This window comes from Pongo abelii, chromosome 12 (assembly GCF_028885655.2).
Source record: "Pongo abelii isolate AG06213 chromosome 12, NHGRI_mPonAbe1-v2.0_pri, whole genome shotgun sequence".
NCBI classification, from domain to species: Eukaryota; Metazoa; Chordata; class Mammalia; order Primates; family Hominidae; genus Pongo; species Pongo abelii.
Genome location: NC_071997.2, coordinates 86166701 through 86183486, shown reverse-complemented (window position 1 = coordinate 86183486; position 16786 = coordinate 86166701). Strand labels below are relative to the sequence as shown.

At 49.0% G+C, this 16786-nt stretch overlaps 1 protein-coding gene across 2 annotated transcripts in view; it reads left to right on the top strand.

Annotated features, from left to right (window-relative positions):
• Positions 1–14715, top strand: part of EPAS1 (endothelial PAS domain protein 1) — an 89753-nt gene extending 75038 nt beyond the window's left edge. The window contains exons 8-16 of one of the 2 annotated variants that reach the window (XM_002812065.6): positions 3714–3861; positions 4560–4774; positions 5919–6109; positions 6685–6795; positions 8233–8723; positions 9616–9742; positions 9934–10048; positions 10376–10549; positions 12533–14715. In XM_002812065.6, coding sequence (XP_002812111.2) covers positions 3714–3861; positions 4560–4774; positions 5919–6109; positions 6685–6795; positions 8233–8723; positions 9616–9742; positions 9934–10048; positions 10376–10549; positions 12533–12684 — 1724 coding nt within the window. In that variant the 3' untranslated portion in view covers positions 12685–14715. Of the gene's footprint in view, positions 1–3713; positions 3862–4559; positions 4775–5918; positions 6110–6684; positions 6796–8232; positions 8724–9615; positions 9743–9933; positions 10049–10375 lie in introns of both variants that reach the window. The other variant, XM_063713709.1, reaches the window with a different exon arrangement.
• The last annotated feature ends 2071 nt before the right edge of the window (positions 14716–16786 follow it).

The window sequence follows — 16786 nt, the reverse complement described above, 5'->3', positions numbered from 1 at the left end:
AAGGATTTTCCCTCTTGTTCTTCTTAGAACATCTTCAATCCATAAAAAGGGCTAGGATAAAAATGGTTTATGTTTTCTGATGACTCTAGGGAAAATAAGGTGCTTTTTACTGAATCCATGTATTTACTTCTTAGGCACACTGAAAGGTAACTCACAGCCCAAATAGAAATCACAGGCTCTCTCTCCCCCGATGGAGCCAAGTAAAGCCGCCCTGAGCTCAGAAACCCATAGCTAGCAAAGGGACAAGCCCACTTCCAGCAAAGGGAAATCTGCATGGGTTGGAAATTGGATTAATGACAGTTATGACAGGAGCTTGCCCCTTGCCCCCGACCGCTGTCTCTCATTTGTCCTTGAGGTTTTGCAAATAAAGTTTCACTACAGACTGACACACATGCTCTAGAATAACCGGAGGCTCAGGTTTGAGACAGGTCCAGATTCACACACTGGGGTCCCCCATTTACACACGTGTATGTCTTAGCCTGTTAAAGGTTTACCGTTGAAATGCCTGGAGAAGTTCAACTAGATTTAGATCATTGAAAGCTGTAATTTCCAAATGGATTAATAATTTATACACTGTTACTCTGGGGGTGAGGTTAGGGGTCAGTTTCCCTTTGTTATATGAGGATATTATGTGCTTTTAGGCTTTTTATGGCCTTTAATCTTATTTTCCTATCTATTAAGTAGCAGGCCCTTCACCAAGGCTGGCATTAATGACCAGATGATTAGAAAGCTGGCGTTAATTATATTCTACTGACAGAGCAGGCCCTTGCCTGCAATTGTTAGAAATGCAGTTAAAACCTTTGCTTGCTGCACTGTTTGATCAAAAAGAGTAAGAGCCCTGAATTTGGTTTGCATTAAGGACCATCTAAATAAGTTAAATACAGGCACTTGAAATTGTGCAAGAATCATTTTACTGCAGCAGAGGAGCCTCAGTGGCACAGATAAAGGGAGAGCAGAGAGGATAAAAGTTATTTCCTTGGTTGAGTCCATGATGGTTTAGGACAGTGACAGCAGCAAATTTGGTTTTCCCAGTGATTTGTGGACCCAGGTAATAAAGAGACCATTGCACTAGGAGCCACAAGACGTGTTGTGTAGCTCAGACTCTGTCACTATTGTCTTGTAAGCTGTGAAGCAAATCATAACCCTCTGGCTTTAGTTTCCTCATGTTAAAAGAAAATACTTATCGTCCCTGTGGCACAAGATCTCGTTTAAAAGATCAGAGAAGATGATACAACCACTTTGGAAATAATTTGGCAGCTTCCTATAAACATATACTTTACATGTAACCCAGCAATTGCACTCCTAGCTGCACCCACGAGAAATGAAAATATGTCCATACAAAGATTTATACACAAATGTTTATAGCAACTTTATTCATAATAACCAAAAACTGAAAACAACTCAAGCATCCATCAACAGGCAGATGGATAAACAAATTATGGTATGTCCATGCAACAGAATACAACTCACTGATGAAAAGGAATAAACCACAAATGCCTGCAACGCCATGATGAATCTCAAAACATGCCGAGTGTAGAGAAGCCAGACACAAGAGTAGATACTCCTATACAATTCCACTTACATGGAAATCTAGAAAAGACAATTCGAATATATAGTGGCAAAAAGCAGAAGAGTAGTTGCCTGGAACCAGGGTGGGAATGAAGATTAACTGCCTAGAGGCATAAAAAATGGGGTGGTGGGGCGGTGATGGAAAAGTTCTACGCGTTCACTGTACCTTTGTCAAAACTTGTTGAACTGTATACTTCAAATGGGTGTGTGTTTTATTGAAGGTAAATTTGACCCCAATAACATAACATGTATTTTTAAAAATTAAGAGCAAACAGAAAAAGCTTAGACTAGGAACCTTTAATTTGAACTATAATTCTGTCTACTGTTTCCACTGAGGTGGTCTTTCAGCAAATCAGTAGTTTTAAGCCTCAGTTTCTTCAGCTGTAAAGTGGGAATAACAACAGGCACCCCATGGTGTTGCCTATGAAATGCAGTGATGATGACCTAATCCTTAGTGAGCGCCCTATGTGCCAGGCACTGTTCTAAATGCTTTGCAGAAACGAATCATCTTATCAGATAGTTTTGAACACCGCAAAGCACTATACAAATGTAAGTTACAGGAATTCTTGCACTTTGCAGGTGCCTGTTAAATTTTGAAGAAGAAAGCAAAACATAAGTGTAAAGGATTACTAAACTGCACTAGTATGAAGAGAGCCATGTTCCTCAGCTGTACAGGGCTGATGAATGGGGAGGAGGCCTGCGAGCCTACCAGGAGAACCGGGGAGACTCTCTGTCTACAGAGAACCTGGATATCCTCCCAAGTGGCCCCTCATGAGACTATCTACCAACGTGTAACAAATTGTCTGTGACAGGCCACGGGCATAATATGTATTAGTGTCTCTGAGAAAGAGGTGGCTTTTCCTATACAAAATTTGTTGGTGACAGTCAGTCAACACTTATGTACCTGATGAGCCATGTGGGTACATTCGATCCTCAGTACAAATAGCAGTGGTATACTGGGTAGCTAATGATGACAGTTATTACCATTACTACTATTATTATCAATATCCTGTTTTGCAGAGGAGGAGACCAAAACCAAGAAGGATTGTTCCTTTCCCCAAATCCCTAAGCTAGCAAGATTTCCCGATCCTCCCTCCATGCCCTTTCCTAATGTCTCTGTGATTTGGGAGCTTCTGAGCTGGAGTTCTGTAAATTCCCAAGGAATGGGCAGCTCAGAAAAATACCAAAAATTCTAACATTATTAGACTTTAAAGATATTTACTGATTCCTTTTGAATGGCAGCAGATGGAACATTCTGGACTGGGGAAGGACAGTTTGTGATGTGAAACCCTTCCCCAAGGTACACAATAAAAGCATTTTTAAATGAACAGTTAGTTGAACAATCTAGAAGAGGAAAAACCTCATAAGTAGGAAGCCTAGCTGGGCAGTTGGGAGAAGGAGTGTAAGAGATTTATTACAGCTTATTAAGAGACTGTGTATGGGCTGCCAGGGTCCCAGCTCTTTCTCAACCCCAACTGAGAAAGGGTGGAGTGGTTTGCCTCTGCCTTTGCTGTGGGTCGCAAACCTTCAATGGCCCAAAAGGTGGCAAGCCTGACAGATGACCTGGAAAAATCAAGGATATCAATGTTTTAAATGCTTTTATTCATAAGCAGGGTATTGGTGGTGGGTCTGCTGCAAAAAAAAAAAAAAAAAAAAAAAAAACTGCCCTGAGGTCAGGCTTTCTCCAAGCTGCTTAGAAGTCCCCCCACCTGGAGTGCTTGACAGGGGATGGCGCTCCTTACCCAGTGTGAAGGGGCTTCTTCTCACTGAACCCCATGAAGAAAGTAAGGCAGGTTCTGGTCTTGGTTCTGCTAATAGCTGAGCTGGTCTGTAAGCCTGACTTGTCCAGGGATTCGTGATGGGCCACTGCAAAGCTGCATAGTGAGTGGGTCCCTCCCTCAGTAGACAGCCTTGGGCAAGTATTTCACCTCTTCTCACCTCTTTTTCCTATATTTAAAATGAAGAGTTGGCTGAGGTGATCCCTAAGCTCCCTCCCAGGTCACTCTCCCTGGTCCTCACTGTCCTGGTGCCCTGTTCTGTCTGTTCCCCTGCAGATTAGACTGCCCTCCCATGGGATCTACTGAGCCTGTGGTGCACACCCCTGCCCCACTTCCCTAAGCTCAGCTCTGTTTCTCCTCCCCTAGTGTGCACCAAGGGTCAGGTAGTAAGTGGCCAGTACCGGATGCTCGCAAAGCATGGGGGCTATGTGTGGCTGGAGACCCAGGGGACGGTCATCTACAACCCTCGCAACCTGCAGCCCCAGTGCATCATGTGTGTCAACTACGTCCTGAGGTAAGCGTGTGAAGGCTGGCGGGCCTTGGTGCAGGGTATGTGGGGGTGCCCAAGCTTCCCAGACTGAGGATGACAGGCCTAGGAGATGCCAGGCCTCTCAGCGCCCTGGGCACCACCTCAGGGAGCTTTTGCAGGGCTAACCCTAGTGACTGAGAGGACTTCCTGTGGATGTCTTGGAACAGTGGGATACTGGGTTGGGATTTTTTTTCTGCCCTTTCCCTGTCATCTGTGATTTATGCCATGCATCTGACCCAGGTGGGGAGGCAGATAGCACACAATAGTCAATATTTTCTGAATGAGGAAAAAGGAAAGAGAATTGCTCATGCTTTTGGGAAAAAAAGATGTCATGCCTTCACTCTATAGTACCTGGAAAGTAAGCTAGAGGAAGTCATTTCTAGTTGTTTCTAGAAACAGAGAAAAACAAAAGCATTCAGGCCTCATATATACCACCCCACTCAAGTGCAATAATATTTAATGCAACAGGATCCGAAACAGACATACATTCAGAGGATACCTCTGTTGTCACTACGTCCATGGCTCACACACTTCTATTGTGTGGTTCTTTATAAGATGCCAGTGCCTGGAGTCCTACCCATTTTTTGTCGGAGAGCTTAGCTGTGAGGGTTTCCATGCATGTAGGGGAGCAGAATTTTTCTAGAAAATGTGGAAAGTCTGAATGGCTCTTTTCCCCCCATTAGTGAGATTGAGAAGAATGATGTGGTGTTCTCCATGGACCAGACTGAATCCCTGTTCAAGCCCCACCTGATGGCCATGAACAGCATCTTTGATAGCAGTGGCAAGGGGGCTGTGTCTGAGAAGAGTAACTTCCTATTCACCAAGCTAAAGGAGGAGCCCGAGGAGCTGGCCCAGCTGGCTCCCACCCCAGGAGACGCCATCATCTCTCTGGATTTCGGTGGGTGCTTCTTAGCTAAGCCAGGCCCCTGGAACCCTGTTGGGGCTGGGAAGAGTTCTTACCATAACAGGCCTCCCTAGCTACAGCTTTTTCTTAACCAGAGCTACCCCAGCCCCTTCCCCAAGTCTTGTTACTCACCTATTAGAGGCCAGGCTCTGCTGAGCACAAAAGAACACCACACGCTCCTGCCCTGATAAGACCATCCCATATCTGACCTCACCAAGTGCTGTACAAGGAAGGGTTAAGAGGACACCCCCCTGAGGAGTTGATTCTCCACCATGGGTGGTTAAGAGTCTGAGATGAGAAGGAGGGGAGAGGTGAGGGATCTGCTCCGAGGCAACTTGGACACTGTCAAAGAGAAGGGGCAGATTCCTACCAGGGTCTGGAAGGACAGATTGCTTGTTCAGGCAGAGGGCTAAGTTGGAGTAACGTTGGGAAGGATAATTCCAAAAACACAGAGAACATATTGAGGCCTGGGATTAAGCCCTCACACCCACGACTTCATTAAAGTGTCTGCCTGTCCCTAGGGATGTAAGTCACTGGGGACCCCGGCAGGGTTTTCAGCCCTCAGCTGCGCCAATCCTGGAAACACCCTTAAAGCCCCATGCTCCCCAGTTAGCAACCCGCTGCCACCCTCTCCTGGCCTTGCTGTGGCTGCCGGAAGAGTGGTGCTCACCCTGGACTGTGTCAGCCCCTTTGAGATGTGTTCTACAGTGGCCACGTGAGGATTGCAGCTAAAGAGAATCTGAAACGCAGCGGGCCCTTGGCCAGTAGGTCTCACAGCTTGTTTTGTGGCAGTACTGAGGCAAATAGCTCAATAGGCCAATTCTCCTCTCCCTCTCATACCTTCCTTGTCTACCCTTCCGGATCTGCTCCTCAGGGAAGAGTGGCTCCTAATATATTTAGTCTCTGAAAATTAAATGTCCCAGGAGACTGTTCCGTTTAAAGGGAGTCTCTACATTGACTCATAGCCAGAGTCAAAGACCCCTGTGTTCCAGCTAAGCCCCGGGGTGTTGGGGGCGCCTATCTCCAGGCATGCCTTCCAGACCCTCTTAGGGCCTTCTCTGCAGTTTTTGGGCCTCGTCTGCCTTGGGGTGAGCCTGATGGTTGTGGGTGTTCACCTCCCAGGCCCTTGTCTCCACAGGGAATCAGAACTTCGAGGAGTCCTCAGCCTATGGCAAGGCCATCCTGCCCCCGAGCCAGCCATGGGCCACAGAGTTGAGGAGCCCCAGCACCCAGAGCGAGGCTGGGAGCCTGCCTGCCTTCACCGTGCCCCAGGCAGCTGCCCCGGGCAGCACCACCCCCAGTGCCACCAGCAGCAGCAGCTGCTCCACGGTGAGCAGCCCTCTTATGGCGAGGACACAGAGAGGGCTCCGTATGTATGACTGCTGCCAGATGGCTGAAGGGACATTTGGGACAGGTACTGTCCTTCTCCTTCTCAGGTTATCACAGAGCCCCCTAGAGTGGCCGTGACACTTATCTACCAGGTATCAGAGCTGTTTTCTTCCTTTTAGTGTTCATCCCCCAACCCCATTGAGATAAGCTCCTTGAAGGGCTTTGAGCCCCCAGCTCAGTCCCCATACAGGGCAGTAACATCCCGTATGTGGCATACAGCTGCACAGTTTGCACAGCCCTGCTGGCCACAGCCTGTATCCTGTTTGGTCCTCAAGACAGGACAACCTGTGAAGCGATAGTAGCCTCATTTTATGATGAGGAGACTGGAGTTTAGAGAGGTTGATGAATTGACCTAATTCATACAGCTTGTTAATTAGTGGCCCCTCTACAAATAGTTGTGTGGTGGAATGGAATTGAACCTTTGGGTCCAGGAATGTATTTCTTCTTCCATGCTGGACTTCTGGGGAGACCAGTGCCATATCTTTGACTCTGTCCCCCTCCTTCCTGGCCCCTAGCCCAATAGCCCTGAAGACTATTACACATCTTTGGATAACGACCTGAAGATTGAAGTGATTGAGAAGCTCTTCGCCATGGACACAGAGGCCAAGGACCAATGCAGTACCCAGGTAGGTGGCTGTGGAGATCAAGCTAGGGTGTGTGCCTGCCGTCTGGTGGACAACAAAGGCTCACATCCATTCTTGTAGCCTCATCCCTTTGTTGCAAAGAGCCGTGGAGATGCTTGGCCAAGGCCCAGGTCCCCTAAACAGGTAGGGGTGCAGGGTAATGGAGCCTGTGGTCACCCCCTCCTCCCACTGTCAAATCCAGCTCTTCCAGCGTGTGTGTGTCCTACTTAGATAACTTTCTTAGTGCACATGAAAACCAAAATGATACCACTGCACCTTTCTTTAAACAGGCCCTACATTTAACAAGCATAGCCAGATGTATAAAACATGTATAAACATAGGGGACAATTAATCCCTTTATAAACACATTCATCTTGTGATTTTAAAAAAATAATCATTTTATGTGAAATGCACTTTAAAATAACATCTGTTTGACAATTTTTCATTTACATAAAACTTTTCAGGAACACATTTATTACATAAGGCCAATGTTCTTGCAAAAACTATGTAAACAAGGATAAGGTAGAGGGAAGGGTACGTGTTTTACAAAACCCCAGGGAAAACCATTAATCCCCCATTTGTCTTAGTCTTGAGTTCAACCAGATTTCTGCCTTGCCACTTAGTTTGTTTCTTGATCCTACTTGGCACAAATCCCAGCTACTCTGCAAAACATTCCCTATTTTAGCTTTTCTATCACCCTTCCTCCTCAGAACTCCTGTAGTATATATCATGTGGCACTTAATCACAGCTATCTGCTTCTGCTCCTTAACGATTGCTTAGTATTGCAGTCATTAGTCAGCTGACACCCAGTGAGGGTGTCAGTCTCTGAAGTTAGAAACTGTTTACCGCATCTGCTTGTATTCCCTGTAGCGTCCGTCATGATACTGCCACCCTAAGGGATGATCTGAGTATCTGCTGATTGGAACCAAAGTCTGTGTCCCTGGGGTCTGGCTGTTACTCTGCGAGAGTCCACAGATGGACCTGGGTACTCACTGCTTGCTTAGGCCCATGCCAGCTTATAGGAGGGAGAAGAGGACAAAAAAAGGCCACAGTGTGCACCACAGTCCTAAGCATTGTAGGACAAGGACAACCACCACAGGCTGGAGTAGGCAGGGCTGACTCTGTGGAAGAGGGGCTGCCTCGGCTTCGAGAGAGAAGGCGGGCTCTGGACAGGTGGGATGGGGAGAGGAGAACATTTCTCAATGTGCAGGGTGAAGAGGGGATAAACATGGGGGAAGGCTGGTACATGATACAAGGCCGTGTACATGACACAGCCAAGTCTGAGGTTTTCCTGATAGGCCCTAGGGAGCCAGTGGAGGTGTTTGAGCAGCACTGTGAAACAGTGCTTGAGATGAATGGCTCTGCAGGAGCTGAGTTGGAATAGTGTTTGTGAGGTCGTACCAACCCCCTTGCCTCTTTACCGGTGCTGTCTCCCCTCAGACGGATTTCAATGAGCTGGACTTGGAGACACTGGCACCCTATATCCCCATGGACGGGGAAGACTTCCAGCTAAGCCCCATCTGCCCCGAGGAGCGGCTCTTGGTGGAGAACCCACAGTCCACCCCCCAGCACTGCTTCAGTGCCATGACAAACATCTTCCAGCCACTGGCCCCTGTAGCCCCGCACAGTCCCTTCCTCCTGGACAAGTTTCAGCAGCAGCTGGAGAGCAAGAAGACAGAGCCCGAGCACCGGCCCATGTCCTCCATCTTCTTTGATGCCGGAAGCAAAGCATCCCTGCCACCGTGCTGTGGCCAGGCCAGCACCCCTCTCTCTTCCATGGGGGGCAGATCCAATACCCAGTGGCCCCCAGATCCACCATTACATTTTGGGCCCACAAAGTGGGCCGTCGGGGATCAGCGCACAGAGTTCTTGGGAGCAGCGCCGTTGGGGCCCCCTGTCTCCCCACCCCATGTCTCCACCTTCAAGACAAGGTAAGTGGCAGATACTCAGCTGTACCAGCAGGGCCGTGCTGGGCAGGGTGGAACAGAGAGGCACCCACTAGTAAGATAGCTGGACCCCCAGGGAGGCCCCTGCCCCTCTCCACATCCATCTGATACCCCATTTAGCCCTTCTCTGAGCTCAGACTTTGGGGAATCACCTCAAGCCCTGTGAGGCCTCGTGTAGGATGGGTTTTTATCTGGGCTGCCACTGAGGGCAGGCAAAGAAGTGGCTTGTTGAGAGCCCTGTACCTCAGTGTCTCCTTTCGGACCACCACCAGAGTGCCTTTCTTATCTCGGTTCATCATCTGAGCCACACTGAAAATTGAGTGATGATTTTCCCTGGCTGAAAAAATCAAAAAGATGCCCATGCCTCCCCCTTGCCTTTTGACTGCCCCCGGGTCCTCACCACTGCAGCCTCTCCCAGCTGTGCCCAGGCTCCAGAACTGCCTTCCCATCTCCCCAGCATGCTCATTTCACCAGCTGAGAGCTCACTGGGCTAAGCCACAGTGGTTGGTACATGACCTGCCACTCCCAGGGGCCGCTGGTAGTTGCCCTTTATAGAGCAGCCTAACTAGTTTTCAGTGGGAGCAAAAGGCAGAGGAGAGACGGGACAGAAGAAACCCTCCAAAGACTAACATTGCCCAGCCAGGCAGCCATCCCCCAGACCAGGAGGCTCGAGCCCTTCAGCATCTTATAGCTGAAGAAGGAGACAGAGCTCGAGCTTGGCCTGCAGGTGTACAACGTGCCTCTGAGACTCTGCCTTTTGGGTCTTTGAGTCATCACAGGCATAAGCACTGGGACTGGAAGGGCCCCTAAGATGAGAAGGCACTGAGTGGCATGTGGCTCCAGACTCCCTCATAGCCTGCTCTCTCGGGCTTGGCAGGTCTGCAAAGGGTTTTGGGGCTCGAGGCCCAGATGTGCTGAGTCCGGCCATGGTAGCCCTCTCCAACAAGCTGAAGCTGAAGCGACAGCTGGAGTATGAAGAGCAAGCCTTCCAGGACCTCAGCGGGGTGAGTCATCCCAACTGGCCACAGGGGCCTCTCCGCAGCCCTTAGGGAACCCAGGGCTGCTGAGAGGGGTGGGGATGTGGCCCTTCCAAGCCAGCAAGTGCCAGCCCTGTTCCAGGCCCACCCAACCCACCCAGTCTGGGGACCTGATTCTCTGGCCCTTTCCCCTTTCCATCTGCCCTTCTTACTCCCAGGGGGACCCACCTGGTGGCAGCACCTCACATTTGATGTGGAAACGGATGAAGAACCTCAGGGGTGGGAGCTGCCCTTTGATGCCGGACAAGCCACTGAGTGCAAATGTCCCCAATGGTGAGCAGCGGCCACAGGCCTGGGCCTCCTGGGGGTTCTGGTGGAAGGACTGGGGCTCGGGAGCCCATCCTGGTTCTTCCATTCACCACAGGCCGTACCTGCCTCTCTGAGCCTTGTTAGGATGGGGCGATGTCCTCTGTCCCTCCCGCAGTCCCACACACCCAACTTTTCCATTTCCACTCTGACTTAGATGACGCCATCAGAGGGTCCTGAAGGTTGGCTGTAGTTCTGGTGACTCTGAGCACCTTTTATAAAGGAAAGGGATGCTAGGGCTTCCTGGCCTCTCCCCTCCCTCAGGCCAATCACTCTCTGACTTTGGTCTTTCAGATAAGTTCACCCAAAACCCCATGAGGGGCCTGGGCCATCCCCTGAGACATCTGCCGCTGCCACAGCCTCCATCTGCCATCAGTCCCGGGGAGAATAGCAAGAGCAGGTTCCCCCCACAGTGCTACGCCACCCAGTACCAGGACTACAGCCTGTCGTCAGCCCACAAGGTGTCAGGTGGGTGTGCCCAGGATCTGTCACCCCCATCCCAGGATTTGATGCCGGGGGAAGCCCACGTCTACTTTTTTTCCCAGCGTCTGCACAGTGTCAGGCACAGGGAGGTGCTTGACTTGAAGTCACCTATACAGGGCTCAGGTCTCCTTGGATTTAGGGAACCTCCTCACACGTTCCTTGTGACATCAGTGACCAGGCCCCCCAGGGGGTGGGTCTGAGACACAGCTAAAAAACTCAAAACAAACTCAGGCTAGAATACTGAAGGAAAGAATCCAGACCACTACCGGCTGCCCAAAGAGGACTGAACACTGGGTTGGCCACCCCCAGAACACTGTACCACTGTTGACGACAGGAGCACTTTCAGAAGAAAGAGCGGGCAGCCACAGTGGTGAGGGCCTGTTGAAGAAGAGAAAGTTCAGAGAGAGAGAGAGTTGGGAAGGGGTCTGGGCAGAGGCAGGGGATCTCCCGTCTATGCAAGGATGAGCTTGCTGCGTGGAGAAGGGAGTGCTCCTTCCCTGGGGCTGTAGAGGGAACCCTACCATGATCAGGTGCCATCCAGGGCTCTTTCCACCCTGAGAATCCCGGAGCCTTGCCCCTTCCTCAGTTCTTCATGTGGATGTGTTTTGGGGTGTCACTCTGAATTCAGGCAGGTGCTGAGAACATGCCAAAACTTGCTGCAGGGAGAACATCCTGGAAAGCTCTGGTAGGCCCACCCCACTGGACTTGGTTCAACTGTAGGCACCGATGCCTGCCTTCAACCCTGGGCCACCTTCATCTTGACAGTATCTTGTGAAACATATATGTCTTCATGAGGTTTGTTTGGCCTAAAAATAATTCGTGGTTTACGGGAAAACATACATATATGTCTTCATGAGGTTTGTTTGGCCTGAAAATAATTCGTGGTTTATGGAAAAACATACCAGGCCCCTGTCCTAAAAGGCAATTTCCTCAGCAATAGAGTTTGGGGAAAGTTATAGTTCTGTGCTTCAGAGTCCAGGCTGTAGAACCACGAGACAGCCCTGGCTTAAATTCTGGCTCTGCTGTTGAGTTCAGTGACTGGTATATATTTATGTGCAGTAAGAGGTAGCCAGCACTATTCTTCCTGTTATGAAGCCCACAAATTACCTTGAATAGTGAAATCAAGGGAAAATCATATTCTTTTCAAAAGAGTTGAATCATATCATACTCTTTTCTGACCATGAATAAGAGGAGAAGTTAGCAAGGGATGGTGAGCAGGTATCCATTGATACTGTCCACAGGAGCAGTCAAGCTGGGGAGGCAGGCATGGACCCCAGCAAGGATCTGAGCTAGGAGGTGCAGGAGGGAATGGCCACTGGAACGAGGCTCTGCAGATGAGGGAAGGTGGGTGGGCATCTCACATCGGAGGGTCAGAATGCAGGGCTTCCAGGCTCTCTGCTGCCACCTAAGCCTTTCCTCCTTGGGATGGGGCCTGTGTGTGTGCTGGGAGTGTCTCCTCTGCCACTCCCTGGTCTGCCTCCTCAGCAGGAGAATAACACAGAGGCAAGAAGAAAGGACTGCTGAGGGTGGTGACCGGAAACTGGATTTTCAGACTCTTGAATCTTGAGGCAGTCTGTGTTTGTGTCTGTATGTATGTGTGTGTTCTGCATGTTCTGTGTATGTGAGCATAGGTGCCAGGTGGCTCAGAACTCCCTCTCAGCCTTTCCTCCCTGCTGCCAGGAGGCATGGGGTCAGCAACCCCAGGCTCTTCCTGAAGCTTCCACCTACCTGTGCTGCAGCCTGCACCTCACGCTTTCCTCTTTCTTGGGTCTCAGCACCCCACCTGAGGCAATGGTTCTGGAGGCGGACACGTTCCCCGAGCACGCAGCAGGCCATGGGACAGACACCACTGAAGGAGCAGAGTGAAATTAGGGCTGCCCTGTTGGTATCCCCCAGTCACAAAGAAGTAGACACTTTTCCAAATGTTCGATTTAGGCCTTTAAGTTATGGTACCAACCCTTCTTTCAGGCATGGCAAGCCGGCTGCTCGGGCCCTCATTTGAGTCCTACCTGCTGCCCGAACTGACCAGATATGACTGTGAGGTGAACGTGCCCGTGCTGGGAAGCTCCACGCTCCTGCAAGGAGGGGACCTCCTAAGAGCCCTGGACCAGGCCACCTGAGCCAGGCCTTCCACCTGGGCAGCACCTCTGCCGACGCCGTCCCACCAGCTTCACTCTCTCCGTCTGTTTTTGCAACTAGGTATTTCTAATGCCAGCACACTATTTACAAGATGGACTTACCTGGCAGACTTGCCCAGGTCACCAAGAAGTGGCCTTTTTCTGAGATGCTCACTTTATTATCCCTATTTTTAAAGTACACAATTGTTTTACCTGTTCTGAAATGTTCTTAAATTTTGTAGGATTTTCTTCCTCCCCACCTTCAATTACTTCTAATTTATATTATCCATAGGTTTCTCTCCCTCCCTCTCCTTCTCACACACAACTGTCCATACTAACAAATTTGGTGCATGTCTGTTCTTCTGTAGGGAGAGCTTTAGCTTCATTTTACTAAAAAGATTCCTCGTTATTGTTGTTGCCAAAGAGAAACAAAAATGATTTTGCTTTCCAAGCTTGGTTTGTGGTGTCTCCCTCGCAGAGCCCTTCTCCTTTCTTTTTTAAAACTAATCATCATATTGTAAATTTCAGGTTTTTTTGGTTTAAGCTGACTCTTTGCTCTAATTTTGGAAAAAAAAGAAATGTGAAGGGTCAACTCCAACGTATGTGGTTATCTGTGAAAGTTGCACAGCGTGGCTTTTCCTGAACTGGTGTTTTTCCCCCGCATTTGGTGGATTTTTTATTATTATTCAAAAACATAACTGAGTTTTTTTAAAAGAGAAAATTTATATCTGGGTTAAGTGTTTGTTTATCATATATATGGGTACTTTGTAATATCTAAAAACTTAGAAACGGAAATGGAATCCTGCTCACAAAATCACTTTAAGATCTTTTCGAAGCTGTTAATTTTTCTTGGTGTTGTGGACACTGCAGACTTGTCCAGTGCTCCCACGGCCTGTACGGACACTATGGAAGGCCTCCCCGTCGGCTTTTTGCCATCTGTGATATGCCATAGGTGTGACAATCCGAGCAGTGGAGTCATTCAGCGGGAGCACTGCGCGCTATCCCCTCACGTTCTCTATGTACTATGTATGTATGTATTATTATTATTGCTGCCAAGAGGGTCTGATGGCACGTTGTGGGGTCAGAGGGTGGGGCGGGGAAGTGCTCTAACTTTTCTTAAGGTTTTGTTGCTAGCCCTTCAAGTGCACTGAGCTATGTGACTCGGATGGTCTTTCACACGGCACATTTGGACATTTCCAGAACTACCATGAGATGGTTTAGATGGGAATTCATGCAAATGAGGGGTCGGAAATGGTATAGTGACCCCGTCCACGTCCTCCACGCTCACGACCTTGGAGCCCCGTGGAGCTGGACTGAGGAGGAGGCTGCACAGCGGGAGAGCAGCTGGTCCAGACCAGCCCTGCAGCCCCCCTCAGCCGGCAGCCAGATGGCCCCGCCAGGCCTCCAGGGATGGCCCCTAGCCACAGGCCCTGGCTGAGGTCTGTGGGTCGGGCAGTGACATGTAGGTAGGAAGCACTGAAAACAGTGTTCCCAGAGCACTTTGCAACTCACTGGGTAAGAGGGATGACACCTCTGGTTTTTCAATACCAATTACATGGAACTTTTCTGTAATGGGTACAATGAAGAAGTTTCTAAAAACACACACAAAGCACATTGGGCCAACTATTTAGTAAGCCCGGATAGACTTATTGCCAAAAACAAAAAGTAGCTTTCAAAAGAAATTTAAGTTATCGGAGAAATTCCTTAGTCATGGTGTTGCGTAAATCATATTTTAGCTGCACAGAATTACCCCACACAGGGTGGCAGAACTTGAAGGGTCACTGACATGTAAATGCTGGGATTTGATTTCCTGTGTGTGTTGCCCTGGCATTAAGGGCATTTTACCCTTGCAGTTTTACTAAAACACTGAAAAATATTCCAAGCTTCATATTAACCCTACCTGTCAACGTAACGATTTCATGAACGTTATTATATTGTCGAATTCCTACTGACAACATTATAACTGTATGGGAGCTTAACTTTATAAGGAAATGTATTTTGACACTGGTATCTTATTAAAGTATTCTGATCCTACCACTGCTCGTGGCTCTTATTTCCTGTGGATTTATCATGGGCTATGCCAATGTAAAGTGAAGTATTTATTAAGTAGTTCATAGAAATTGAACATTAGCACAGACCTTTATGAGACTACTGAAGTGAGCTGATAAGACTGGTGAAGGAAAGACTGTGTTAAATACTTGGCAGTTGCCTAAGTCTGAAAATTCATATTGTATCTTCCATATTTCTGCAAGTATTTTTCTATCTATCTGCCTTGGGGCCATTCTTTGTATCCTATGGAGAACCCAAGGAAAGAAGTCATGGTCTCTGCTTTCAGAAAATTACATGAAGTCGTTTGAGAGCCACGCTGCTCTGTATATTCACATAGTGCACTTTGGGATGGAGGTCCCGAAGGGAAAGGGGCAGCCTGGGCATTAGGACTTCAATTTCGAGGCAGCTGGGCTGGAGTAGGGTCTTCCCAGGTAGATTGTGGTTGGGAAGAGCAGAGATCCCCTCGGCCAGAGACAGAGCACAGTGAAAGCCCAGAACTGGACATGAGCATGATATGTTTCCCAATTCAAATTTCACTTTTCCAAATCATGACCTGCTTGTGAGCAGACCGTTGTCTCCATGGAGAGATGGGGGCAAGGCGAGAGACCGTGCAGCAGCCTGTGCTCTCACTGTCCACCCTAGAACCAGCCATTCCAGCAGCATGTACTTTGCCTAAGCATTTGGTCCATATGGTATGGTCTCACATGTTAGCTTGTTAGCTCACTGGATCCTAGGCCTAAGCAATGCCATGGGCACCCATTCTACAGCTGAAACTGAGGATCTTATGACTTAAGCAAGTCACAGCTTGTTGATGGGAGAAATGAAACTGAAACCCCTTCCTGGCCAGTGCGTCTCTCCTCTTACACCTTAGACTGATGGCTGGGAGGTTGATTTTATGACAGGACCCTGTTCTCATTTCTAAATAGAAAATTCATGTCTTTATTACTTTAGCCTTTAGACCTCCTTCTGGTTCTTTTGCTTACTCTTCTCTTCCAAAACTTGGGGCCTGGACCTTCAGATTGGAGTTTCTGGGCTCTGCCAGGTTCCTACCCACCTTTGCCTGCCATCTTGGACTTCCTGAAAACATCACCTGTTCTTTTCTGAAGCTTTTCTGTGACTGACACATCTCAGCCCATCCTTCAGGAGCTGAGTTGCCTCTGAGCACTGGCAAATTCAGGATTCAGGCCTGGAAAGGTGCTATCCATCCCAGGCCCCTAACAATTGCAGGGTCCCATGGGGTCCACAGTGCTGTCCTTGGGCCATGATTGTACCCTCCTGCCCCTGGGGGTGCTGGGCAGCTCAAAGCTCCTCTTGCTTCCAAATCCAGCAAGCAAGCCAGAGAGGAGCACAACGAAGCCATTGTTCCTGATGGGTCAGAGGAGCTCAGCCTCCAAGCACAAGACACAAGACCCACACAAGCCATCACTGCTTCATGTTTTGCCTCAAGCAATCCAGTGAAGACTGACTTAAATGCTCCCGATTTTGTATTTTCAAAATGCAGGTGACTCAGTAGGTACATGCCTGTGTGACCAGATGTGCAAGGACCAAGGTAGGAGCCCGAGCAGACTTAGCAATCGTTCAGCCATTGGGGGTCCTCCTGATGCTAGATATATTCCCCTCTAGGCAAGCAAACCCTGGTGGGCTGTGACGACATCTCAGCACTTGTCTTGGTTGGCAGGCTTATGGATGAGAAATCTCTCTGGGAGAGGGACTCTGACCCAAGGCTGGAACATCAGAAGGCCCTACCTGGTAGAGAAGGGCCAACCCTGCCCCTTCTGGTCATGCAGGGCAAAACTGATCCCATTCCACAGCACGGGCTTTGATGCCCATGTTCAGATGGGGATGGAGAGTGAATGAACTGTGTTTTTTCTGGAGATCAAGGAGATGCAGATTCATTTCTTTTACAACATGCAAGATGCAACCACTTACATCCTTCCTCTCCTGGATCCCGCACAAAAGACTCTGCTTTTTTGTGAAAAAGAACTTTTACCAGGAGGCCTGCAGAAGAACAGTCAGGTTAACCTGGCTCTTCCTTCCCTGAGGCAGTGGCCCAGGG